Genomic DNA, 26,615 nt, shown 5'->3' with positions numbered 1-26,615 from the left:
TTTTTTTTTTTATCTATTGTGATATAACCAAAAAATTACTGAAAATGTTGAAAGAAAAACTATATTTCCTACTTTCTGTTATATTATATCCAATAAACTCAAATTTCATCATATATTTAGGCCCAAATGTATTCTGCTACATGTCTTTGGTTAAAAATGATTGGTTCATGTGAAAGCTATAGCATCTACACACTATGGTATATATACTGGGATTTAGGCAGCTTTACTTTCTGACTGCCTATCACATTTCTTGAGGTGCTATAATGCCAGGGCAGTACAAAAAAAACTAAATTACCCCTTTTTGGAAAGTAGACACCCCAAGGAATTTTCTGAGAGGCATGTTGAGCCCATTGAAGATTTTATTTGTTGTCACAAGCTTTTAAAAAATTACAAATAAAAAGTGGTTTCCTTAAGTTGTCCTGTGTAAGATATTTCTCACACATGCCATGGGTATATGTGGAATTACACCCCAAAACACATTCTGCTCCTTTTCCGGAGTATGGGGATACCACAGGTGTGAGACTTAATGACAGCCTAGCCATGTACAGGTTCCCCACAATCAAATGATCCCCTTCAGGCCTTCAAAGGGTGTATTTCCTCATATCACTTCCTCACTACCTATCACAGATTCGGAGGCTCTGAAATACCAGGATAGCAAAGATTTCCCCCAAAGATTTTCAGAAAGTAGACACCCCATGGAGGTTGATAGGAGGCATGATGAATATTTTTCAGTTTTTATTTTTTGTCACAAGGTTTTGAAATATAAACAAAGACAAGAAAAAATAAATTTTCTGATACTTTTTGTTTACATGAATTTTTTTTTTCTGAGAAAATTACTTTGAATCCCCAAACATTATACATTTTTGTTTAAAGCAGAGGGCCTATAGAATAAAATGGTGGGTGCAGCTTTTTTTCTTTTAACTGGCACATTTTTATTCAGCTGTCAGGAGGGAAGCCCATTGACAGCTGATGATTTATCGATTGTTAAGGACACATCAGTTGTTAGGGATGCCATGGCTGGTTTCCTGGTCTCGCTCCTTAACAACCAGCTTACATTGTTTTGCCTAATCAGGGCGCAGAATGCACTGTGCCACTGACTATCCCAGAACCCCATGCTTGGGCATATACTTGCATTAACACGCAAAAAAAAGAAAAATATATATGCCAAAGCATACGAGCGATCCACCCACTGACCCACCCAGGCCACCATGCTTGGGCATATACATTCTTTTTTTTAACTGCCCATGAGAAATTTCCTCCAGCAGCGCTGCAAGCACTGACGTATGTGTTCTAAAAGCAACACCCTGTGGCTGTCATAATAAACATATCAGTGCTGCAGCTGATTGGCGTTCCTGCAAAGCAAACAATGGTTAGAACACTAACTCAATAAAACGACAACTTGTTTTAAAATTTACATTTTTGCCCCAAAAAAAGAAAAAGAAAAATATATATGCCAAAGCACAGGAGCAATCCACCTGCTGACCACCCCAGGCCCTATTGCTTGGACATATAAGTTATTTTTTTTTAACTGCAGGTGATAAATCTACTCCTGTAGTGTTGCAAGTGCTAACGTGTGTATTCTGAGAGCAACACCCAAAATCAGTGCTGCAGCCAGCTAAATGCCATTCCTGCAAATCAAACAACAACAGTTAACAGTAAAACAGTAACAACAGAACATTAACTCGAAACGACAACTATTTTTGTGACTTTTTTATTAATTTATATATATATTTTTTATAACATTTTTTTAAAAATTTTTTATATATTTTTTTTTACTTTTTTGTAACTTATAAAAACTGTACCTGTAAACTTTCTAGACTGTGATTTTAGGGTCTCTCAAAATGCGATAGCTAGTTTCCTGACTACCTAACATCTTTTTCGAGACCCTGTGTAAAATGTGTGCCCTACACTGTGCCATGCTATACCCTATATTAATACTCAACTAGTTTGTGGTACCGACAGAATTAGTCCTTGAGGGAGAGGCTAGGTTTTCTTTATTTTTTAACCAAATATTTTTATTGAAGATTATCACAAAATACAGATAAACAACAGTATATCAAACATTAGAAGAATTCTGGTACAAAAACAAGTACATCCATAAATCATGTAAAAATAAGTGCAATCCCATGTTACCTTGTTACATCCATGGCTTTGAATTGAACTGCATTTTGTGACTCTACTGATGTGAAACGGGGTGGGTTTGGCTCGTGAGGCTTGACTATTCCCACTCAGTTTCCATTTCTCTGGCCTTCGTCCCCCGCTAGGCCTACACCCCGTAGCTGGGTTTTCTCTCCCGCGAGAGGTAGACCCCAGGGGTGTCTTAGTTATTTGTTTATCTTGGTTTTCCTCGTTAGTTTCCCCCTTGATACCCTCTGATATCCTCTGGTCTTCTGGTCAGATATCGCTGACCTTCCTCTTCTTCCCCCCTCCTCTCTCCTCTCACCTCTCTACTTGTTTCAGACGCTCCCGGTCTTGATTCTGGAGGCATTCCTCGGGAGGGTTGAGGGGGTTTTTACCAACTTCGTGTGGGCAAGGAAACGCCCACGGTTGTCTTGCCGTATACTCGTGCTGCCTAAACTTTACGGCGGAGTGGCATTCCCGGATCCTCGGCGGTACTACCAGGCGGCCATGCTCTCCCGCTGGATTGATTGGGCACGTCACGCGACTTTGAATCTCTGGGTCACTTTAGAGACCTCCCTATTCACTATATATCTCCCACGTGCCCCTCTGATACCCCGGGATCTCCCTGTTGAGGTGAGATGTCACCCTACCATAGGACCGACGATGCTCTTTGGCCGCTTCGGGGAGGGGTCTCTCGGTGGACCATGGCCCGCTCTTTCCGATTCTGGGAAATCCGAAGTTCGGATCGGGTTGTGAGAACAACCGGTTCGGCTAGTTACTCCGGGAAGGTGTCTCACTTTGCCTCGAATGCAGACTGGCCATCTCTCTCCCAGCAGACCTCCCCGAGCGGAAAATATCGCCTATCTAGGTGGCAGGCTTTGCAACTTCTTCACTTTCTCCGCGACCTGGGGAGTCCCTCGGCCTTTGAGAGGGACTTGTCGTCCTTTGAACACCTTCTAGTCACTCAGGGCCATATGCCCCACACCCTCTCTCAGATATATGCCCTTATCTCACATCCACCTGGAGACTTCGCCTTACCAGGTATTCTCAAATGGGAGAGGGAACTACAACGGACGTTCTCCGAATCCCAGAGACGTAATATTTTTCGATTCTCCCTCAAATCCTCCATCTGCACACAGATCCAGGAATCCAATTATAAAATCCTTACACACTGGTTCGCCGTCTTTTCCCGGAGGCGTCTGACAGGTGCTGGCGGTGTCAACAGGAGGTAGGTACCATGGCCCACGTTTTCTGGTCCTGCTCCAAACTCAAGGATTTCTGGTCGGAGGTATGCCGCATCTCCCAACTGATGACTGACGGGGTCATCCCTGATGATCCGGCGTTTTTTCTGCTCCACTGCTCGGGCATGGCTCCTAAACGCTACAAAGGCTCGGTGTTGAGGCATCTTGTGGATGTGGCTAAAACCTGCATTAGCCTTTGCTGGAAAAACACCTCGACGGTCGCCCTCTGGCTACAGAGGGTTAAATGGATAACTGACTTGGAGGATCTGGTACTCACTGCATAGGGTAGAAAGGAACAGTACTAAGACATGGTCCTGCTGGAATTCGTTCATGCTTTCTGACGAGGGACTGGCACTACATGGTCTCTCCCCGCAGTTGGGGATCTGATTGGTGGTGGAGTCACCCGCACGGGAGGAATTTACGGTCACTCCTTCGTCGTCTTTGCCCTTCCCTCCCTTGCACCTCCCGCATTGGCCTCCTCCTTCCGGCGTTTCGCCGGGAGCCTACCTCATACCTAAATCTCCTTCTCTTCTGCCTCTCTACTACCCCCTTTTTCCCCAAGGCTGTCTGGCTGTCCCCCTTTCTTCCCTATAACCCTACTGTTGGTATATAATCTAGCTGTTGGTGATACCATGTGCATTCTCTCTCATGCAGTACATACCTACGCTTCAGGATGCAAATGGTGATTGTTTTATCTACTGCTGTTTCTCTGACTCCCATTTTCAGTGGACTGTACTGTAATTTTCATGTGTCCGTATACGGGCTTTGCAAGTTTACCTGTTTGCTGAGACTTTATACCTTGCACTTTTATGGGTATACTGATTGCTGATTTTGTTGATTGTATTCTGATGCACTTTTGTAACCTTTTCTATTGTTTAATATAGAATTTGAAAAAAATAAAAAAAAATAAGTGCAATTATTGTCATTGAAAGCCCTTATACACTATTTGCTGTGGAACCTGAGGCGTAATCAGAAACGAATGAATAAACGAGTGTGCTCGGAAACCACAATAATTCTAACAAGCGATAAGAGTCTGGGGTTTACATCATTAATTATTTTAAATTAATTTTATGTTTTTTTTTATGTTTTTTTTCATGTTTTTAAATATTTGTTTTTTGGATGGTAGAGTTCCCTTTTAACCTGCATATACATATTTGTCTAACAGGCAGGTGATGTCTTCTAGCCTGCTTTTGCAGGCATTGACATTCTTTTTGGAGCTTCCATGGCCTCCTATCTGCAGGCAGAGTGTCTCTCTGGGTAGGGTGAGGGGAATTTTCCCCTCTCCTCCCTAGTGATAGTGCTTGGTGTCCTGTTGCTATGATAGCATGTATATAATGAGCAGGTGCCTGACGTTACTCCGATCTCGCTGAAGTCCTGCCCACGGACATAACGCGTACGGGGGGAGGAGTTACGTCATGACGTCATGACGTCACCCACGGCCATCACATTATTCTGATACACGCTGTTTTATATGCACTGGAACAGTGCTTGTTTGTAAGTTAAATATACAATGCAGTGCTTAAACTTTATAAAAGGTCATATAATAAGTCCATAATGACAATCAGTCCCTGGAAATGAAGAAAAATTCCACCTCTCAATGTGAAAAAAAGACTGTAAAGAGTGACCCAAACAGTTATGCATCGCCACCACATGTTGCAGACAGCCTCTTACCAGAACGATGGGGGTCACTATTTGCACAGTGACCAACAGCACTTAATGTTAGATGTTCCACAAAAAGGACACAGCATATGTTGTTTAGAGAATGCTTCGCTCCATATACCAGTAGTGAGTCAGTGTATCCAGTCAGTATGTTCAGTATATTCCAATGGAGGGGAAGGTATCAACAAAAATGAAAAACTCATAGTGTAGTAAATCCTTAAAAAGTGTTTTTTGCCACAAGATGAATGCACTCACCAATAGCACAAACAGCATAAAAACGGACGTCCAAACAACGACAAAGCCAGCGGTGGAAATTTATGGTGTGTGACATCAGATGCAAGATTAGGCTCCTCCTACGCGTTTCGTAGTTGAATACATCATCAGGGGAGTAACCTTGCGTTGCCATATCGTCACTTATATACCAAACAAGCCGTAAGCGGAAGCTCAAAGTGCAGGGACAGATCTCAGCTGTGGTTAATGCGAACTAGGAAACAGGAACCGGATCCTATAATCAATGGAACGCAAATACGATCCAGATACCGGGACCGGAACTCTGCAATGTGGGACACATATAAGAGCCACAGATAATAAGAGAGCGCCACCTAGAGCTTAACAAAGCATAAAGGCAAAAAAATCCCCGCTATGAAATACTGATACAATCATAATACCAGCATTCATATGAAATCTATATAAAGATAGATATACAATCATTCACTTGAAAAAAGAAAATGTTGAATATCAGGTAAATAATTAGGAAGGTCAAAAGTTATATAAAATGAATTATGTAGATCGACTACACACCAAAAAGATCTGCATGAAATGGTAAAATGTACATATACAAAATAGCTTACATAATGAAAAAATAAAATAAAATTACAAAGTACATGTTACAAACCATACAAAAGTAAAAACCGACAACAATAAAGGAACCAACATAATGCACTAGCTATTATTAATAAAAGCATTGACGTCTAAGTCTACATTTAGGCCCAATGGCCTAAAACAGTTAAGTTGGTAAATACACTTGGTTTCTAATTTCTAAATGTCTCCACATATATGGCTGCCTCTCCAATTTGGTTTGAACAAATCAGTCACCAAAAAAGAAGTACTGGCTATGTCCCTTTTGTGGCACTGATCATAGTGCCTGGAAAGGTTTTGTTTAGGGAAACCCTTTCGGATATTGTTGATGTGTTCACTCACCCGGGTCCGAAAGGCCCTAATGGTCCGGCCAACATAGTGTAACCCTTATGGACAGGTAACCATATACACAACATTTTTGGTGGAACATGTGGCAAATAGGGATGAGCTTTGAGTCGAGGCTACGTTCGACTCAAACATCGGTCGTTCGATCGTTCGTTGAATGACAGACAAAAGTGCTTCTTCATGGGAAATTCGAGTTTCCCATAATGCACTGCACGCGCACCGCGCATGCATCGCGTTATGTGATTGCCCAAAGCATGCACCCTAACCTCATGCTTTGGCCAATCAAATGATCTCTGCCATGATTGGACTAAAGGCAGGCTGCCTTTAGCCAATCATGGCTCAGGGGCCAAGTACACGCCCCACACCACATAATGGGCTGCTCGCGCAGCCGCAGCGTGTAGTGTCATTGTGCAGGCGATGAGATAGGGACAGGCACGCGATTCAGGGAGGGAGAGAGTAGTTTTTTTTTTTGTCAGACTGTGCAGAGAGACATTTCTAGCAGTGTAAGGAGGGCCAGGTTCCTGTGTGAGGTAGGGAGAGCTTTCTTTCTTTACATCAGATACCAGTCAGAGTATTGTTCATCGGTCAGTTTCTGAAACATTCTATAATATTCACAGACCTCTAGGAATAAGAGATCAATTCAGATATCAGCCAGAGTAATCATTACTCAGTTCTGGAACATTCTATAGGCATCACAGACCTCTAGGAATAGAGATCACTTCAGATATCAGCCAGAGTAACCATTGCTCTGTTGTGGAACTTTCTATAGGGATCACAGACCTCTAGGAATAGAGATCACTTCAGATATCAGTCAGAGTAATCATTGCTCAGTTGTAGAACATTCTATAGAAATCACAGACCTATAGGAATAAACATCACTTCAGATATCAGCCAGAGTAATCATTGCTCAGTTGTAGAACATTCTATAGAAATCACAGACCTATAGGAATAAACATCACTTCAGATATCAGCCAGAGTAATCATTGCTCAGTTCTGGAATATTCTATAAGCACCACAGACCTCTAGGAATAGAGATCACTTCAGATATCAGCCAGAGTAATCATGGCTCAGTTCTGGAACATTCTATTGGCATCACAGACTTCTAGGAATAGAGATCCCTTCAGATATCAGCCAGAGTAATCATTGCTCAGTTGTAGAACATTCTATAGGCATCACAGACCTATAGGAAGAGAGATCACTTCAGATATCAGCCAGAGTAATCATTTCTCAGTTGGAGAACATTCTATAGGCATCACAGACCTCTGGGAATAGAGATCACTTCAGATATCAGCCAGAGTAATCATTGCTCAGTTCTGGAACATTCTATAGGCATCACAGACCTCTAGGAATAGAGATCACTTCAGATATCAGCCAGAGTATTCATTGCTGAGTTGTGGAACATTCTATAAGCATCACAGATTCTCCATCAATAGGATTATAGATTACATCAGACATCAGTGAGAGTATTGATAATCGGTCACTTGCATACATCTATAACCACCACAGCTCAAATATAGGGCTATCAATTACATCATATCAGGTCATTGAGTATCTATTGGTCAGTTGCGTATACCCTATATTGATCTGCATCAACATCATGTCCAAAAGGCCGACAAGGAGAGGCCGGCCCTCACAGGCCAGGAAAAGAGAGCAAGCAGCCTCTGTGTCCATTGTGAAAATTTGTGGTCACAGTCGACATAGTGCATTTTCTGCAGGTAGGGCACGCCTGTCCTTTATTTCTGGTGCTGTCCGTGCTATTCAGCCGCAACATGTGGAAGAGTTGGTGGAGTGGATCAATAAGCCGTCCTCATCCTCCTCTTCCTCTGACACCCAGGCTCCCGGTAGTTTGCCTTCCCTCGCAGCTGCCAAAGCAGCCCGTTCCACAGGCTCCTTCTCCACAGCTACTCCTTCAGTCGCCCAACCATCATGCATGGAAGAGTCACCTGAACTATTCAATCATAGCGTCAGTGACATGCTCCTGGAGGATGCACAGCAATTTGAAAGCTGTGATGTTGTTTCCCAGGTTGATGAAGGGAAAAACGTGAGCCTAGAGAGAGGGGGGTGACAATGACGGACAAGAGACCAGCAGTCCTGTTGCCACAGCTGAAGCATATTGCCAAGTTTGCTCCAGTGACGAGGAGGGAGGGGATGGTGACATCACTGACTGTACTTGGGTGCCTGACAGGATAGAGGAGGAGGAGCACAGAGAAAACACACATTACCAGTCCCTGCGCAGATCCTGGAGATTGATTCTCAAGCTGGGGAATCTTGTAATATGGCCTGTGGTGAAACACATGAATGAAGCGTGGCAGCTCTCCTAACCCTCCATGGGATATGAGGCAAAGAAGCTGTACAAAAAATAAAGGAACAGAGCGCACACCGCCCTAGTGTAACACCATTTATTTGAAGTTAATAGAAGCCATAAAAACAGGTACTTACAAACAGATAGGAAGTCTTGCATGGAAATAAATATCCCCCGATGATGTTTGCAGGGCTCTCTCCTCCTAGCCTCGGCGGCTCAGCTGTTCGTCCTGCACTGATCAGTGAGTATCATACGTCTAAGCCAACCGCCTCGGATTACTCTAGGAGACTCGATGTGGTGCGCCTGCGCACGGTCTAGCCGCCGCCGCACACTCTCCAAGAGCCGGATGCTATAGCCGCTCAGAGAAACTGACAATGCGGTTAAGCAGAGGGAGACCCCCCGATCGGGACCCAGAGCATGACTTGCACCAGTTGAGACCTGAAGAAGGAGGCCACGCCTCCGAAACGTTGTCCTTAGCAACCCCATGCAAGTCATGCTCTGGGTGTCTCCCTCTGCAATGAGTGGCACAGAGACTTGCACCCAATCTGCTAGCAGTACACCACCGCTTGATTTGAGCAGCAGGCAAATTTCACTACCCCAGCTGCTGAACCGTAGAAAGAAATACTGTCCCAGCCATCCACATGCTCAGCATCTTAATGCTAGCTTGGCCAAATTGCTAGCATGACAGTTGCTGCCTTTTCAGCTGGTAGACTCGGATCCCTTTCACGAATTTGTGGAATGTGCTGCACCACAGTGGCAGGCCCCAAAAAGGCATTTCTTTTCACGTAAGGCCATTCTGGCTGTCTACCGTCATGTGGAAGGTAGTGTTTTGGCCTCATTGGACAAAGCGGTCAGCAGGAAGGTGCACATTACTGCTGACTCTTGGTCCAGCAGGCATGGACATGGATGTTACATTTCTTTCACGGCGCACTGGGTAACTCTGCTGGCAGCTGGGAAGGATGCAGGACAGGGTTCGGTGCTGGAGCTTGTTTTGCCACCACGCCTCCAAAAGCTGGTACTGGTTCTGCCACATCTGTCTACTCCACCTCCTCCTCCATGTCCTCTTCTGCACAATTCTCCTCTGCAGCAGCAGTGCTCCCTAAGCGTTCAAGGGGCTACGCAAGCAGTCAAGCTAAAAGATGCCATAACAGGGACACTTGACCCATGTTCCATGCTTGGCACATGTTCTGAATCTGGTGGTGCAGAATTTCTTGAGCAGATACCCAGGCTTCAAAGATCTCCTGAGGCAGGCCAGGAAAGTCTGTGGCCATTTCCGCTGATCGATCAATGCCAGTGCTCTGACATGCCCACCAGGTGGAACTCAACATTGGCATGCTGCAGCGGCTGCACACACAGCAGAGGGCCATCAATGAGTACCTGTGTGAGTATGGCACAAGGACAGGGTAAGTGGAGCTTGGCTTTTTTTCACCACGCCAGTGGCTTTTGATTAAGGATGCATGCATCGTCCTGTCACCATTTGAGGAGGCCACAAGGATGGTAAGCCGGGATGATGCATGCAACAGTGACACTATCCCGCTAGTCTACCTGCTGGAGCACACGCTGCATGGAATCATGGACAGGGCACTTGAGGCAGAACAGCATCAGGAAGAGGAGGACTTCTTTTCCTCACAAGGCCCCCTTTTTTGCAGATATCATTCCTGCAGGGCCATAAAACACACAGGAGGAATAGGAGGAGGAGGAGTATTTTGGCAGCATGGATGTAGAGGAAGAGGATAGCATACAGCAGTCTTCAAGGGATGGTTTTGATTCCCCAAAAACAACAGGGGTTGTACGTGGTTGGGGAGAGGTTGCTCCTGCTGACAATGTCATCCTTAGTGACTCAGAGAACTCAGAAGCTCATGCCTCCTCCAACTTACGTTGCATGGGCTCCCTGATTCTGCAAAGCCTGCAAAAGGACCCGATGATTCGTGCTATCAAGGAGAGGGATAAATACTGTTTGGCAACCCTTCTTGATCCACGTTACAAGGGAAAAGTTGCAGAGCTCATCCTGCCTTCGTAGAGGGAACAGAGGATGAAACATCTTGAGGAGGCCTTGAAAAAAAAATTGTTTACCGCCTTTCCAGACACTCGACGTGTTTCTGAGGCATGATACCTTTAAACAGTTCTTTTGTCCTCAGCATCACCCAGGCCTGTTAGGTTTAGGCAACCATCGCCAGCATCTCCATCATATGGTGCATTATTATCTATGCGCAAGAGAAGATTTGGAGACCTTTCCAGCTGTGCATCCACTGACTTACTGGGTCTTGAGGATGGACCACTGGCCAGAACTTGCTCAATATGCAATGGAGCTACTGGCCTGTCCTGCTTCCAGCATGCTTTCCGAACGGACGTTCAGTGCTGCTGGAGGTTTTGTGACGGACAAAAGAGTGTGTCTGTCCACAGATTCTGTTGACCAGCTGACTTTTATCAAAATGAACCAGTCCTGGATCAACAAGAGCTATCAGGCCCCTGGTGCTGATGTAACTGATTGAATTTTCTAGGGGTCTGCCATCCCTTGAAGACTGCATATGCTGCCTATCCTATTCCTCTACCTTTATTCTGCTAGCTTCCAACAATGTTTTTGGTTTAGGTCACTACCAACCCCAAAGGCCTAATTTTTCTGCACTTGTGTGACAGGTGCATACAATTGAAATGTTGTATGTCATTTTTAACAGCAGGCCCTGTCCCTGTGCCCTGCTAGCTGTGAGGGGTTACGGTGTTCAGGCACCACCTACCACAAAGGCCCAATTGTTGGCACTTGTATAGCACATGCAATTTCAAATTTCCATGGAATTCTTACCAGCAGGTCCCGTTCCTGCACCCAGCAAGAGTAACTGCGAGGCCTTGGTTACGGTGTTCAGGCACCACCTACCGCAAAGGCCTAATTTTTGGCACTTGTATAGCACATGCAATTTCAAATTTGCATGGAATTCTTATCAGCAGGTCCCGTTCCTGCACCCAGCAAGAGTAACTACGAGGCCTTGTTTACAGTGTTCAGGCACCACCTACAGCCAAAGGCCCAATTTTTGGCACTTGTATAGCACATGCAATTTCAAATTTGTATACAATTCTTACCAGCAGGTCCCGTTCCTGCACCCAGCAAGAGCAACTGCGAGGCCTTGGTTATGGTGTTCAGGCACCACCTACCGCAAAGGCCCCATTTTTGAAACTTGTATAGCACATGCGATTTTAAATTTGTATGCAATTCTTACCGGCAGGTCCCATTCCTGCACCCAGCAAGAGTAACTTTGAGGCCTTGGTTACGGTGTTCAGGCACCACCTACCACAAAGGCCCAATTTTTGGCACCTGTATGGCAAGTACATGCGATTTCAAATTTGCTTGGATTTTTTAAAAGTAGGGCCAAGCAAGAGTAACTGCGAGGGGTTACAGTGTTCAGGCACCACCAACAAACAAGGCCCAATTTTTCTGCACCCGTATGACAAGTACATGCGATTTGAAATTTGTATGTATATTTGTATATGACATTTTTTGCTTTAGAAATGTTAGTATTGCTGCAGCAGGCTACATACATCGTAGATATGCACTACATTACAGGCACATTCAGGGGACCTCCCAGGCACGATATTTAAAGGAATTTTACATTTTTATAGTTTCACTTTAAGCCTCATTAAAATCAGTAAATCAATGCTCCTTTAAAAACGATCGTTTTTAAAAACTTTTTTTTTCATTGCTACATGTTCCCCAGGCCATTTGATTTTCGAGGTTCGAGTCCTATAGACTTCAATGGGGTTTGTTTGTTCGAACGAACTTATCTTCTGTTTACGGTGTTTTGGTGCGAACCAAACCGGGGGGTGTTCGGCTCATCACTAGTGGCAAAGAAATCAATGTCATAGGTAGTTCTGCTAATATTGGAGGAGAATTGAGTATATTTCCTATTCTTCAAAAAATTTATAGAAAATACCGCACACTTTCGACATGGGAAAAAGCCATCCATGTTAAAAAAGGAGATCTTTTTATGAGGTTCAATCACATTGGGGTGCGATTTGCAGCTTAAGGGGAGGAGCCCCCCCAATAAATGACAGATCGGGTATCACTGGGCACAAAACGCTGTCACTTTTTAGGATGTCCCAATGTCTTGAAATAAGATTTTTAACTAGTCTGACGTCACACACCAGGAAGGTCCGCCGCTGGCTTTGGCTTTGTTTGGACGTCCGTTTTTATGCTGTTTGTCATTGTGCTATTGGTGAGTGCATTCATCTTGTGGCAATAAACACTTTTTAAGGATTTACTACACTATGAGTTTTTCCTTTTTGTTGATACCTTCCCCTCCATTGGAATATACTGAACATACTGACTGGATACACTGAACATACTGACTCACTACTGGTATACGGAGCGAGATATTCTCTAAACAACATATGCTGTGTCCTTTTTGTGGAACATCCAACATTAAGTGCTGTTGGTCACTGTGCAAATAGTGACCCCCATCGTTCTGGTAAGAGGCTTTCTGCTCCATGTGGTGGCCGTATATAACTGTTTGGATCACTCTTTACAGTCTTTTTTTCACATTGAGAGGTGAAATTTTTCTTCATTTCCAGGGACTGATTGTCATTATGGACTTATTATATGACCTTTTATAAAGTTTAAGCACTGCATTGTGTATTTCATTAACTCCATTATCATCTGGTAATTGATACTGGCTGCTGTTATTGTTTTAGAAGCACGATTTTTCTAATATTTATACTTTGTTTGTAAGTACTTTTTTGCTGTTTTAAATAAATTTGTATTAAACGAAGCCATATGAAGATGTCTTGTCCACTTGGGATTTCCTACTTGGAGCATATCATAAGAAACCTTGGGATTTGGCTTTGTGATCCTTATTAGGGTTGAATATGTGAGACGAGAGGGAGTGTTTGCCTTTGATGGATGGGTTGATTTTCACCATACACTATTACATGATATTTGGAATCACTCCTTTCCACAAGAGGCTGAATTCCATGTTACCCATGGACTTTATTAATTTAGCTTTATGGTTATTTCATTAACAGATTGTTCCTTTATTGATTTGGATATGTGCTCCACTGTTTGGTTAACCTTTGTTAAGAGAGTTGTCACCCTTTTCAGTCTAACCGCAGGCAACTCCCTGCAAGATACTCTGACTATGTTGATTGAACTGTTTTTTTATTATGTCTTAACCATACTCAATCGTATTGCTATTGTCAGTATTATTGTTGTTTACATGTTGTTGTGATGCCAAGGACAGCATCCGGTAAAGAGTGGTGGAGTGTAGGTAGGTGCAATCTACTTTCTCCACTCCAGGTGGTGCTATCTGCAGTGGTACTGCAGTTCGAGAGGAAGTCATTTTATGGTTTCCTGGGGAAGCAATTTGATTGGATGCTGCTGCCCCATGTGACTGTGGCAACCATCTTGGGTCAGACAGAGCCTTTTTAAGATAAAAATGTGTAAATAAGCGCAACCACACTCTTAATTCAAACTGTAAATAATATAAGTGGCTGCCGAAACCAAAAATGCTTTCACTACATACAAATGTCATAAATCTTCAATAACAGTGCTGCGCCACTTTAAATAAAAAAGAAAAATGAATAAATGACAAATTATAATATGCTCAACTGTGCATTTAGGTGATAAACAAATATAAATTATTAGATGATGTATTAAAATCATATGTGACCAAAAACCATTAGTCCATTGCAACTGACCCAAAAGAAATGTGCAAAGTGCCAAAAAATTTCCAAAATCTAAAAAAGTTCTTGTGCTCTCTTTAACAATCAAGTGCACTCCTCCACCACAAACTGAAGGCATTGGATATTAGGCCCTGCCCCTTATACGCGTTGCGTCAAACGTTGACTTCTTCAGTAGGGCCGTTTTAAAGCCCTGGCTCACAGGGTTGGTGCACTTTTGGTCAGTTGGTAGAGTAGGGACAGGTATGCTGTCTGTGAGGGACAGTAATAGTGCTAGGAAAAGGTTCCTGACAAAGAGGGAAAGTGCAGGGGCGCATCTCGATACCTGGATACCTTCCTGATTGGGCACGAGGCAGCCAGGCTGTATTCTGTCCCCTCTGAACAGAAGCAGCTGGAACATATTTATTTATGTAATTGAAAACTGAGTGTACCCAGCTGGGTAGCTGTCCCACCGGGTTTCTTGTGAACTGTTGCTGCATCACTTGGTGCACCCCACCTACATATGTATCTACTTTCTATAAATTTGGCAGGACAGGAAAACACACAATGAACCAGTATTTTTTGTTCTCATTTATTATCCAGATGTTATAACATTTCACAGTGACTTATTGGTCTTTTTTTTTTCTTATTGGTCTGTAATTCTTTATACTTAACAGTTATATGGTTATTATTAGTTGTGCAAATTACCAAAATAACAAATTATTCAACTAATGCTTTCACACCAGTACCCTGTATTCTGATAATCTTGTCTATTTTTCATTCTTGTATACTTTGTATTCATGTACAAAAATCTTGTAATAAAATAAGTATAATAAAAACAAAAACGAATTGTATCTATAAGGCTCCATTCACACTAGAGCTACTTGTCAGGCGACTTGTCAGCCTGACAAGTCGCGGTCCCTCGCAGTCCATTGACTGCTACAGGACCCATTCTAATAGGAGCGACACAAGTCGCTCCGACTTAGAAAAAGGGTCCTGTACTACTTCGGGGCGACCTCGGGGCGACTTGCATAGACATTCATTATATGAAGTCTGTGCAAGTCGCGCCGAAGTCGCGGTGCACGGGACTTCACAAGTCGCCCCCGAAGTAGTACAGAGTCGTGCCGCTGCAGTGTGAATGGGCTCTAAATGTTTATCTCTTGAGTAGTTTATGGAAATAGATATCATTTTAAAAAGAAACAAAGTTTAAAATGGACACTTGACAAAAAAAGATTTAAAAATAACTGACATCTCCATGTTACAGCTATCGGTTTCTAAATGTTACATACATTCCATAACTCATTGTAGCACTGCCCCCTAGGGAGCTGCTGAGTGTGGATTCCCCTGGGTTACCCATAGCAACAGTCCGTAGAACCTATCACTCTAATGGGCCATACACACTATAAGATTTTCTGAAGATTTTTTCCTTTAGACTTACCAAAACCATATAATATGAGGTCAAACCTAAACACTTTCAATTTGTATGCAATCTGGCAGGCCCTTGCACTACATAGAAAAGGTAAATCTGAAGGAAAAAGTCTTCAGAAAATCTTATAGTGTGTATGGCCCTTAAGACTTGGCTCAGACAATGAACAGTCCAGTGATTTTGTTTTTTTTGTATTTTATTTTAGAACTTGGATGGGAGAAGGAATGAGTGGGATACTCTAACTTAGTAACTATGCACAAATCCTGAGGACACCTAACTGTAGTGAGTGCAGCAAGGCCGCTGCTTCACCTTGCCACTGAAGTGAAGAGGTGAACTCTGCTTTAGGTTACTTTTCAGGGTCTCAACTTGGCGACCCCTTTCTCACTTGCTGTATGTGCTAGCCCCCTGTCCACTGACTCTCACTGGAGTGGTCCCCTTCCTGGGCAGACCCCTGACAGGCTCCCTGGTCCTCACGGACACTGTTTTTCCTCAGGTTGCTCTGCCACTTTCTCCACAGTCAGTATCCTGGACTTCCCGGCTCAGCACCACACCTCTGGTCCACTAGGCCGTCTGCCTGTGACCACTTTCCTTGCTGACAGGAGGAGAGACAGCCATCACCCTCCTCCTGGGACCTGGCTTCCCACCCAAAGCCACCCTGTCACATGTGCCCCCAGCTTTTATGAACTTTCCCAGGATGCACCATGGTTGTGCCCTCCCACTGAGACAGTCACAAAAGCCTGTGTGTCACTGGCTGGGTTTCCTTCACTGTCCAACAGGCTCCCCCATTGGATACAGTGGGGACACTCCCTCAGACCAGGGGAATCACACATGGACACATACAGCAGGCCTAACTATCGATCAGGCTCTCCTGATAAGCAGGCAGAGCAAAACAATGCTTTTGCTAGCACCAATCTAGGAGGGTGTTACATCATTATAATAGTAGAATCATCATAGTCTGCAAGAAAGGACAAAACTAGTGCTGAGCTTATTTATTTGAAAATCTAGCAAGCTTTTCAGACATAACATTTTCTGAATGTGCCCTTTAATGTCCTTCTATTTGTAAAATAAAGAAGTCCTACTAATAATTTAAAAAAATTCAAAAACCTGTAAACTTTTCTGACTCTGCCTGCTATAAGAAACTATTGTTTTTTTTTTTTTTTATATATATATATATATATATATATATATAAGTAATTTATTTTCTATTTAAATATAAATTCTATATTGCTGCTACTTTGTTTTTCCTTTTTTATTTTGCTTTCTGTGTCCCATTAGAGCAGGGATCTCAAAACTACGGCCCTACAGCTGATGCGGAACTACATATCCCATGAGGCATTGTAAAACTCTGTCATTCACAGACATGACTAGGCATGATGGGAATTGTAGTTCCTGAACAACTAGAGGGCCAAAGTTTGGCAACCCCTTCATTAGAGAGAATACCCTTTCATTGCCTGTATCAGTAACACAAAAGGAAGTAACAAGCCTTTGTGACGCCACTTTAAAATTAATTAGCACCAGAACAGGTGTTCCCACTGAATGATTTCCTCTCTATTCTTGTTCTGGTGGCAGCTGTAAAATTTTGGATTTATTATTATTTTTTTGTCTTGGTGACAAGGGCCAACAGCTCACATAGGGATAATTTTCCTAGCTGGGACACAGGCAGCAATAAAATCGTGATGAGATCTCAACAGTTGTAGGTCTAATTCACCCTTCCACATTGCTGTAAAAGGGTGAGATGTGGTGCCATAGGAAAAAGGGTAACAATCAATTTTAGGCATATTAGGATCCTTTCACACGAGCAGTGCACCCAACGGACTCAGTTTTTCTCTGCGGGGATCGATCCGCCAATCCCCGCTGAACAGGCAGATGACAGATCCATCTCTGCTCTCTGTGCAGAGATGGAGCTGTCAGAGCCCCGCTCTCCTCTATTGCTCTCCTCTATGGGAGATAGGATGAAAACGGACCACCTGCCCATTTTCATCTAATCCAATCCGATTCTCTAGACGGATGGAAAATAGGGTTTCCTTCCGTCCGGATTTCATGGACAGGATCGGATCGGATAGCAGCGGGTGTCAGCGGAGATGTCTCCACTGACATTTGCTGCTCCATAGGGGTACATGGAGCATCCGATCAGGTCCGTCTGAAAAAACTGACAGGCGGGCCTGATCGGAAAGCCCATGTGAAAGGGGCCTTAGGGTGCATTGGCAGTGATTAATTTTCAATTGCCTGCCTTAATGCACAACACATTAATGTGCAATATATGGTGTGCTGGCGGACCACAAATGTTTACATAATTCTTGAACCCCTTTACTGTAAAACAAATCTTAATGCCTAAGCACAATTTTTCAACTTTGATATGTGTTAGTAGAACCATAAATATCATCACAACTCCTTTGTGCATCCAGGTGGATTATACCTTGTTTTTTTTCAGGACAAATTGGGCTTTCATTTGGTGGTAAATGGTAATGGATATTTACTGATTCTTTTTTATTATCAAAGGAAAACTGTCCCAAAATAGTAAAGAATAAATAAATAATAATTTAGCTGTATATTTATTGCTAGTACCATAACCTTCCACCAACCGAAAATAAATTCCACTGTTCCCGACGATTGCAGTGATACCACATATGTATATGTTAGTTGTTGTTTGTAACTGTAGTACAGCCCATAAACAATAGTAATCATTTTTCTTTTTTTGGTCCTACCTAAAACACACAGACACTAACTGACACACTGATACTTATAATAAAAAATCACGTCCTATAAAAAAAAAAAAAAAAATCACGTCCTATTATTATATATATTTAAATACACAATATATATATATATTTATATATATATACTGTATTTTATTCCACACACTTTTTTTCTCTCTTCAAGAAAAAAGAAAGATATGATGTATCGCTCATCTCCATTCACCGACAAAGAAATCATGGGGACGGGCTTCACAGTGATTGATCACTGTAGTAGCCAATCAAAGGCTATCACAGCAATCAGGTGACCCAGAATCAGGAGTTCTGGATTGCGATTGTTAGTACGGGGCCCGGGGCTCTTGGTGAGACCCTGGTCTTTGTGCTGGGAGCGTGCGGCACAAAAGGAGACACACAAATATACGGCCCCCACTGAAAAAATCCCAGTCTAGTGGAGCCACATATTTGTGTGAGGTCGTCATCAAGGGGTTAAAATATAATAATTGCAGTACATGGAAGGCTCCAGAATAGTCTTGTTATCCAGCTAAAAAGTATAGAGGTCATTTTAAAGTTCATTCTGCCTTTGAAAAAGGTGGAAAATCTGTGTTTTTGGTGTCACATTTTATAAATCTCAAACTCTGTCAAATAAAGCGGCTTGGAAGTGAAGGCTGTCGATACAGCTGGCTGAATAAACACTGCAGATTATTATTCTAATTGGTAATGTCCAAGGTGAATCTGGTAATTTTTGTTTTGTAACATAGAGACTGACAGAATAGAAGGAAATATATTTATTTTATTAGTAATCTGCTACATGTCCACATAGATTCCATTTAATTAAAACAATCAATTGTGTATGTTTCAAGGAAGTGCATCAGCCCAGTGCCAATGATTACATTAATTTATGTTATTGATCTGGGAACAGTTGCCAGACGTCTGAAGAGCTGCTATAGGTTGATCATTTTTTGGTCCCTTTGACATTCATGGATATAAAATCATGCTGAAAACTGCTTGTGTTTCGGAACGTTTTATAAGGTCATGTTCTATACAGGCATTTTTTGATAATTCATTATACAAAATAGGCCAGAAACAATCAGAACAGTATATTTCAATGGTGCAGGTTCCTTTAACCAACATGTGTTTTTTGTATATTTATAATATGCTGCAATGGGAGTGTTTAAATACACATATATTGGGGGGAGGCTTTCCAACAGAGTCACTTTTCCTTGCTTGGTCATGATAACAATGGGGCTGATTTACTTACTAAAGGCAAACATACTGTGCACTGCAGAGCTTAGTAGATGAGTTAAAGCTTCACTTTGCAAAGAATACCCAATCACACGCAAGGAAAATAAAAAATAAAAAAACAGAATTTTTGCTTGCACGTGATTGGATAATGGAAATCAGCAGAGCTTCCCCTTAGACCTAGAGCAACTACACTTGCAGTGCACAGTATAATTGCCTTTAGTAAATCAACCTCAGTGCCAAGAACATACATTTGAATTAGCCACATTGTGATGAAAGGGATTTCTACTTTAAATACATCTTCCTGCATTAAAGTGCATGTGATTTACTGTAGGAAAATTGACAAATGTTAATGGGTTTCACTTAACAATTTCTACTTCCTTTTTTTAATAAGCTTAGCAGCTTTACATACTAATGCCGGTCAATTAGTTCCACCCAGGACCTCCTGCTCTCTAGCTCCCTTGTAACCTCTTCCCATGCTCTCCTCCAGGACTTCTCCCGAGCCTCTCCCATCCTCTGGAATGCTCTACCCCAATCTGTCCGACTATCTCCTACTTTGTCCACTTTCAGACGATCCCTGAAAACACATCTCTTCAGAAAAACCTATCTGGCAACCACCTAACAACTGTACTTTTATTTTCTCCATCAGCCCACCCCCCACAGTTATAACCTCTTGTATATCTTGACCCTCCCTCTTAGATTGTAAGCTCTAACGAGCAAGGCCCTCTGATTCCTACTGTATTAAAATGTATTGTATTTATACTGTCTACCCTCAAGTTGTAAAGAGCTGCTTAAACTTCCGGCACTATATAAATCCTATATAATAATAGCAGTTGTAACCTTTTTTATTGTTACGCTGAGGCCTTATGCACACTGGACATTTGACCAGCTCTTCTAAAGACCTTTCTCCTGGTCCTAAAACCCCCAAACTTAACCTACATCCAAAGGCATGGCATTTCTACACCCTGACAAAGTCCAAGGCAAAATGTATCTTCCTTTTCAGTAACATTCTACAGGATAAAAAACATCTTTTGGCTCTCCCCTGTATGGCTACATGATAAGTAATGAACGTTGTACCCTAAACTTTGTATACCCAGAGGTATTTGAATACTACTGACTTATTATCCACTAGTGATGTCGCGAACCTAAAATTCGCCGTTCGCGAACGGCGAACGCGAACATCGGCAAATGTTCGCGAACCGGCGAACAGGGCGAACCGCCATAGACTTCAATAGGCAGGCGAATTTTAAAACACACAGGGACTCTTTCTGGCCACAATAGTGATGGAAAAGTTGTTTCAAGGGGACTAACACCTGGACTGTGGCATGCCGGAGAGGGATCACGCAAAAAAAAGTTCTTAAAAATTATAATTTTTTGATAGAGAGCCAATTATTGGAAAAATTAAAAAAAAATAAAAATAAAAAATTTCTTTGGATTTAGCATCTGGGGGGTCTAAAAAGTGTACCTGTCAAGTTTCAGCTCTGTAGCATGTCCAGAACCCCTAAAAAACAGCATTTTTCTTATATTTTCAGGAATACGGCTTCTCTGCAATTGGCTTTTTCTCTTGCAGGCATTTAGCGGGCATTTTTTTAGGCAGGCATGTCATTTTTTGTATTTAGTGTCTGGAGGGTCTAAAAAGTGTACCTGTCAAGTTTCAGCTCTGTAGCATGTCCAGAACCCCTAAAAAACAGCATTTTTCTTATATTTTCAGGAATATGGCTTCTCTGCGGCTGGCTTTTTTTCTTGCAGGCATTTAGCGGGCATTTTTTTAGCCAGGCATGTCATTTTTTGTATTCAGTGTCTGGGGGGTCTAAAAAGTGTACCTGTCAAGTTTCAGCTCTGTAGCATGTCCAGAACCCCTAAAAAACAGCATTTTTATTATATTTTCAGTAATATGGCTTCTCTGCGGCTGGCTTTTTCTCTTGCAGGCATTTATCGGGCATTTTTTTAGGCAGGCATGTCATTTTTTGTATTTAGTGTCTGGGGGGTCTAAAAAGTGTACCTGTCAAGTTTCAGCTCTGTAGCATGTCCAGAACCCCTAAAAAACAGCATTTTTCTTATATTTTCAGGAATACGGCTTCTCTGCGGCTGGCTTTTTCTCTTGCAGGCATTTAGCGGGCATTTTTTTAGGCAGGCATGTCATTTTTTGTATTTAGTGTCTGGGGGGGTCTAAAAAGTGTACCTGTCAAGTTTCAGCTCTGTAGCATGTCCAGAACCCAAAAAAAACAGCATTTTTCTTATAATTTTTAGTAGAAAACTAATGCAGTGTCTTTCCAGCTGTCTTTTTTTTTTTACTTTGCAAGCTGCTGTGCCACCTTATATATCAGTGGTGGGTGGGCAGTGGCACAGTACACTCTCTGTGGACCTGACAGCAGTCACTGGCACCCAGGCAACTGCAATTTAAAAAAAATATATATATTTTTTTACTTTGCAAGCTGCTGTGCCACCTTATATATCAGTGGTGGGTGGGCACACAGTGGCACTGCAGTGGGCACAGTACACTCTGTGGACCTGACAGTCACTGGCAGCCCAGGCAACTGCAATAATAAAAAATATTTTTTTTTTTTCAATTTATTGCAACAAGATGCTGTGCCACCGTATATATATCAGTGGTGGGCAGTGCACTGCAGTGGGTACAGTGCACTCTGTGGACCTGACACAGCACTCACTGCAATTATGACAGAGGAAAAAAAAAAATATTTTTTAAAATGCCAGGTACTGTGCCTGTGCCACCCGAAATGAGTGTGGTGTGCACACAGTACAGTCTGTGGTAGGTCTGTGGCCTCTCACACACAGCGGGCAGGCAACTGCAGTCACAGTGTACAATATATATATATATAGAAAAAACTCTATTACCTTACCAGCCCTTAAAAGGGCTTTTGGGGACGCTAAATATATATATATATGTATATATATAAATAAAAAAAAAAAACCTCAATTACCAGCCCTTAAAAGGGCTTTTGGGGACGCTAGATATATATATATATATATATATATATATATATATATATATATAAAAAAATACACAAATACCAGCCCTTAGAAGGGCTTTTTGGGGTGCTGTCCTTACAGCAGTAGTGGACCAAGAACACTGCAAGACCAGGAACACTGACTAACTGTCCCTAGCTTAACAGCAGCAGCAGCAGCAGCAGCAGCAGCTCTCTCCCTACTCTCACTACACACACTGCTTCAGAATGATCTAAGATGGATGCTGCCCTTGCTTATTTATAGGAGGTGGGAGGGTGTGGGAGGGAGGTATGCTGATTGGCTGGAAATGTGTCTGCTGACTGTGAGGTTCAGGGTCAAAGTTTGCCTCAATGATGTATTATGGGGGGCGGACCGAACATCGCATATGTTCGCCCGCAGCGGCGAACGCGAACATGCGAAGTTCGCCGGCGAACAGTTCTATACATCTCTATTATCCACATGAAATAATTGTACCTGACTGCTCTTTGAGACTTTTTCTGTACTTTACACACTGAATGTTTGTATTTCACTTATGTTAACTCAATAAAAATGTATTGAATCTTTAGGTGCGCTTTTTTGCAAACACGTTTAGGTGCGTTTAGGCACATCAAGCGCTTGGGTGTTTATTATGTTTATTTTCCAGAATATTCATTTATTCTAGCCACTGAAATGTTTAAATGCTCAGGCGCTTGCTGCGCTTAGCATTAGCGCACGTTTAGATGCATTTAGGCATGTCAGGAGGTTTTTAATGGCAAAATGCCCCTTTTCTGAATGCGTTTTTTTTTTTTTTTTTTTCTGCTTCTAAACACCCATGTTGTTAAACGTCTATGTGTGCATGGACACATAAGCTAACATGGAAGGACATTTAGAGGCAGAAAAACAACTCAAACAGCCTTAAAAGTGGTGTTTTTGATGCCATTTGTATGAGGCTGTATCTCATGGTGCAGCTTTTTGTACATACTGTATATTATAGATTTATGAAGCAATTCTTTTTAAATTTTAAAAATACAGGATTGTTTATATTAAATGTCTTCACAGCACACAGTAAATATTGATATCGTTGATTTATAACACATGGAAAAGTATCTTCTGTAAATTTCATCCACTTTCCATTGTCCTTGACGATCCAATTGATCTATAAAATAGAGAAAATCAATAAATTCCAACTAATTCTAAGCTTTTGGAAAAGCAACTAAAACTCATTTTTACTGAGGAAGATCTTGATGCTTCTGACTTCAGAAAAAAATATTAAGGTATTAAAAAAGAAACATATAAAAAAAAAAAAGAAACATGAAGGATAGGAAGCTAAAAGAGTATTGTTCAGGGGGTGTCTAGATCCTAGAGAGAGAAAGCTAGGCCTGAGAAATGAGTGTTCAGAGGAGGCATTTGGCCCATAGGGCTCAGAAAAGCTGATCTGACTGCTACTTATGGTTCTACCTTTATATGATTCTACCTTGCTACAGCTTGCTTTCTTCCAGGACTAGGAGTTATAGGCATTGTGGGATTTCAACTGCCATTTGACATAGCACCTACATGGCCAGTCCCTGTCAGCCTGCCAACCAACCTCACTATTTATCTATACTCCAACATCAGTTGCTTGAGTATTAAGTTCATTTTTTAGCCCTACGTTCCAGTCCATGTTAGACTTTGCTTGCTCTCTGCAGCCCTGACCCTTTTCTTGGCCCTGTTTATGATACTGCTTGTTGATTGTGTAGCATGCTGTGGTTTTGTGACTGGTCAGCTGCCATCTGCACAGGCATGTCTGAAGGCCACATTCAGGTACATAAGTAAAATCCATCATTTCTTGCAGGATGCTCTGTTGAAGATCTGGTGTATATGCTTAGACTGGATCTTAACCCTTTAAAAAATGGTAGGAAACCTTTACATAAGCCTACTGAAATGAAGCCTAAGGTCATAAACAATAATGAAGCCATCTCTCCCACATAAGCTGTATCCAGGGGACATCACACACTTCACAACAGAGAGCTGAGTGTAATCTGAGACCTAAGTGTATGGAATACACACTTCCTCTATGCAGCCTCATATTGTCAGTTCAGTGAGGCTGCTGGAGGTGGGCATCATTGGATTCATGGATTGTCTAGTGTTGGAGAATTCTGCCAGAAGTGACACTTTTAGATTGAAGAGTAAGGAGAGAGCAACCAGGATCCATACCAGGTGCTATGGATTGAGGCAAGGACACTTTATATAAGGATATGCCTTTGTTTATTTTGCTTTTTAAAGGTTTATAACCACTTTAATTGCTGTGTATGCCACTCTCTATTTGTCCTGTTTACCATTATCATTTAAACTGAAAGTAAAAGAAAATTCCAAACTTTGGGTTGTCCCCTGAAAAAGGAATAGGGGGGAAATTTTACATTTTTTGGGGGGGAATTTCATATAAAAAAATGTGAAAAATATTGTTATTTTTGCAAAATTGGTGCTCTTTTTTTGTTTATAGCGCATGATCAAAAAATCGCACAGGTGATCAAATACCACCAAAAGAAAGCTCTGTTTGTGGGAAAGAAAGGATGCCAAATTCGTTTAGGTACAGCGTCACACAACCGCGCAATTGTCTGTTAAAGTCACGCAGTGCCGAATCGTAAAATAGGCCCTGGTCAGGAAGGGGGTAAAATCTTCCGGGGCTTAAGTGGTTAAAATGCTTTTAAAAGTACAGTGACAGTAAAAAAAACATGCCTACAGTGTATTTTAATAGGGTTTTTCTATTTCCCGGATTTTCACTTTTCGCGGGTGGGTCCGGAACGTAACCCCCGATGGAGGGGGTTTACTGTGTATATATATATATATATATATATATATACACACACACACACACACACACACACTCCATTCTGTCTGTAATGGAGTGGCCAGCGCAGTCACCAGATCTCAACCCTATTGAGCTGTTGTGGGGGCAGCTTGACCGTGTGGTATGAAAAAAGTGCCCATCAAGCCAATCCAACTGGTGGGAGGTGCTTCGGAAAGCGTGGGGTGAAATTTCCTCAGATTACCTCAACAAATTGACAGCTAGAATGCCAATGGTCTGCAAGGCTGTAATTGCTGCAAATGGAGAATAATTTGATGAAAGCAAAGTTTGAAGGACAAAATTGCTATTTCAAATAATCATTATCTCTAACCTTGTCAATGTCTTGACTATATTTTCTCTTCATTCTGCAGCTCATTTGATGAATAAAAGTGTGAGTTTTCATGGAAAACATGAAATTGCCCGGGTGACCTCAAACTTTTGAACAGTAGTGTTTATATTGATTCTATAACATTTTTGCATTTTAGGCTCTCACAGTAATGATAATAATGCAACTCACCAGTAATTAAAGACTTTCCATAAACAGAGTGATAGTACTCAGTGTGACCACCAGTACCAGTAGTTTCTGGAAGCTAAAGAGGGCCGAATCTCCATTTTTGGATACTTGGATAATTGGTGAAGCAGTTGTTGTCGCTGGTAAGGCTTTAGCATCGAATGACTTGGTCTGAGCAATGACATTGTTCAGTTGAAATTCCATCTTGTATCCCTTGCCTGTAACCGAAAGAAGAAAAGATTATAACAAGTACATCATTTTATACATAAAAAGCTATATATGAATAATAAAAAAACATACGTAAAGACAATTCAAAAGAGGCTCAGTATCCAATTTTGCGGAGCCTAATTGGTTAATGTCTCATATCTGCTTTCAAATGTTTTTGTTAACCCCCCTGCCTGAAGTCGCCAGTATTTTAAAAAAAATAAAACAATACATATCTTTTATTTCCCTACAGTCTTCAGGCCTGTCTGGTGAGGTCACAGGTCCTTCCTCTTCTTCTCCAACAGTGGGAGGCCCTTCCTCAGTCTAGGAGTACTGCAAGCCAAGCCTGCATTATGACACACCCCCAGGGGGCCGTGCCAAGACAGCCTGGGCTTACTAGAAGTGAATGGTATGACGCTGGCGGTCATTCAACCTAGGAGACTTCAGGCATCCAGTGGCAGAGAAGAACTGCTGTGGAGGACAGCTCAGGGTGGAGGGTGAATATTGCAGCAAAAGTTGCTTTTTTTACTTGCTGTCTCAGAGGCACAAGAGACCTCCCTATGGGATCACAGAAAAAACCTCAGTGATTGGAGAATTGTTCAA

General features: G+C 42.1%; 2 protein-coding genes across 2 annotated transcripts in view; both read right to left on the bottom strand.

Moving 5' to 3' along the window:
* LOC309556568 (fibrocystin-L-like) overlaps positions 1-3,250 on the bottom strand; it is a gene marked incomplete at both ends in the record, with an annotated part of 70,785 nt that extends 67,535 nt beyond the window's left edge. Inside the window, one exon of the mRNA XM_082259012.1 lies at positions 3,160-3,250. Within this exon, the coding sequence (XP_082115138.1) occupies positions 3,160-3,250 (91 nt within the window). The remainder of the gene's footprint in view (positions 1-3,159) is intronic.
* Positions 3,251-23,646: 20,396 nt separating this feature from the next.
* Positions 23,647-26,615, bottom strand: part of LOC309555644 (fibrocystin-L-like) — a gene marked incomplete at both ends in the record, with an annotated part of 310,666 nt that continues 307,697 nt past the window's right edge. Inside the window, 2 exons of the mRNA XM_082257679.1 lie at positions 23,647-23,727; positions 25,872-26,026. Of these exons, the coding sequence (XP_082113805.1) occupies positions 23,647-23,727; positions 25,872-26,026 (236 nt within the window). The remainder of the gene's footprint in view (positions 23,728-25,871; positions 26,027-26,615) is intronic.

This window comes from Pelophylax lessonae, assembly GCF_965119305.1.
Source record: "Pelophylax lessonae genome assembly, chromosome: 5".
NCBI classification, from domain to species: Eukaryota; Metazoa; Chordata; class Amphibia; order Anura; family Ranidae; genus Pelophylax; species Pelophylax lessonae.
Note: the sequence above shows the minus strand (reverse complement) of the source record. Positions and strands in the feature narration are given on the sequence as shown.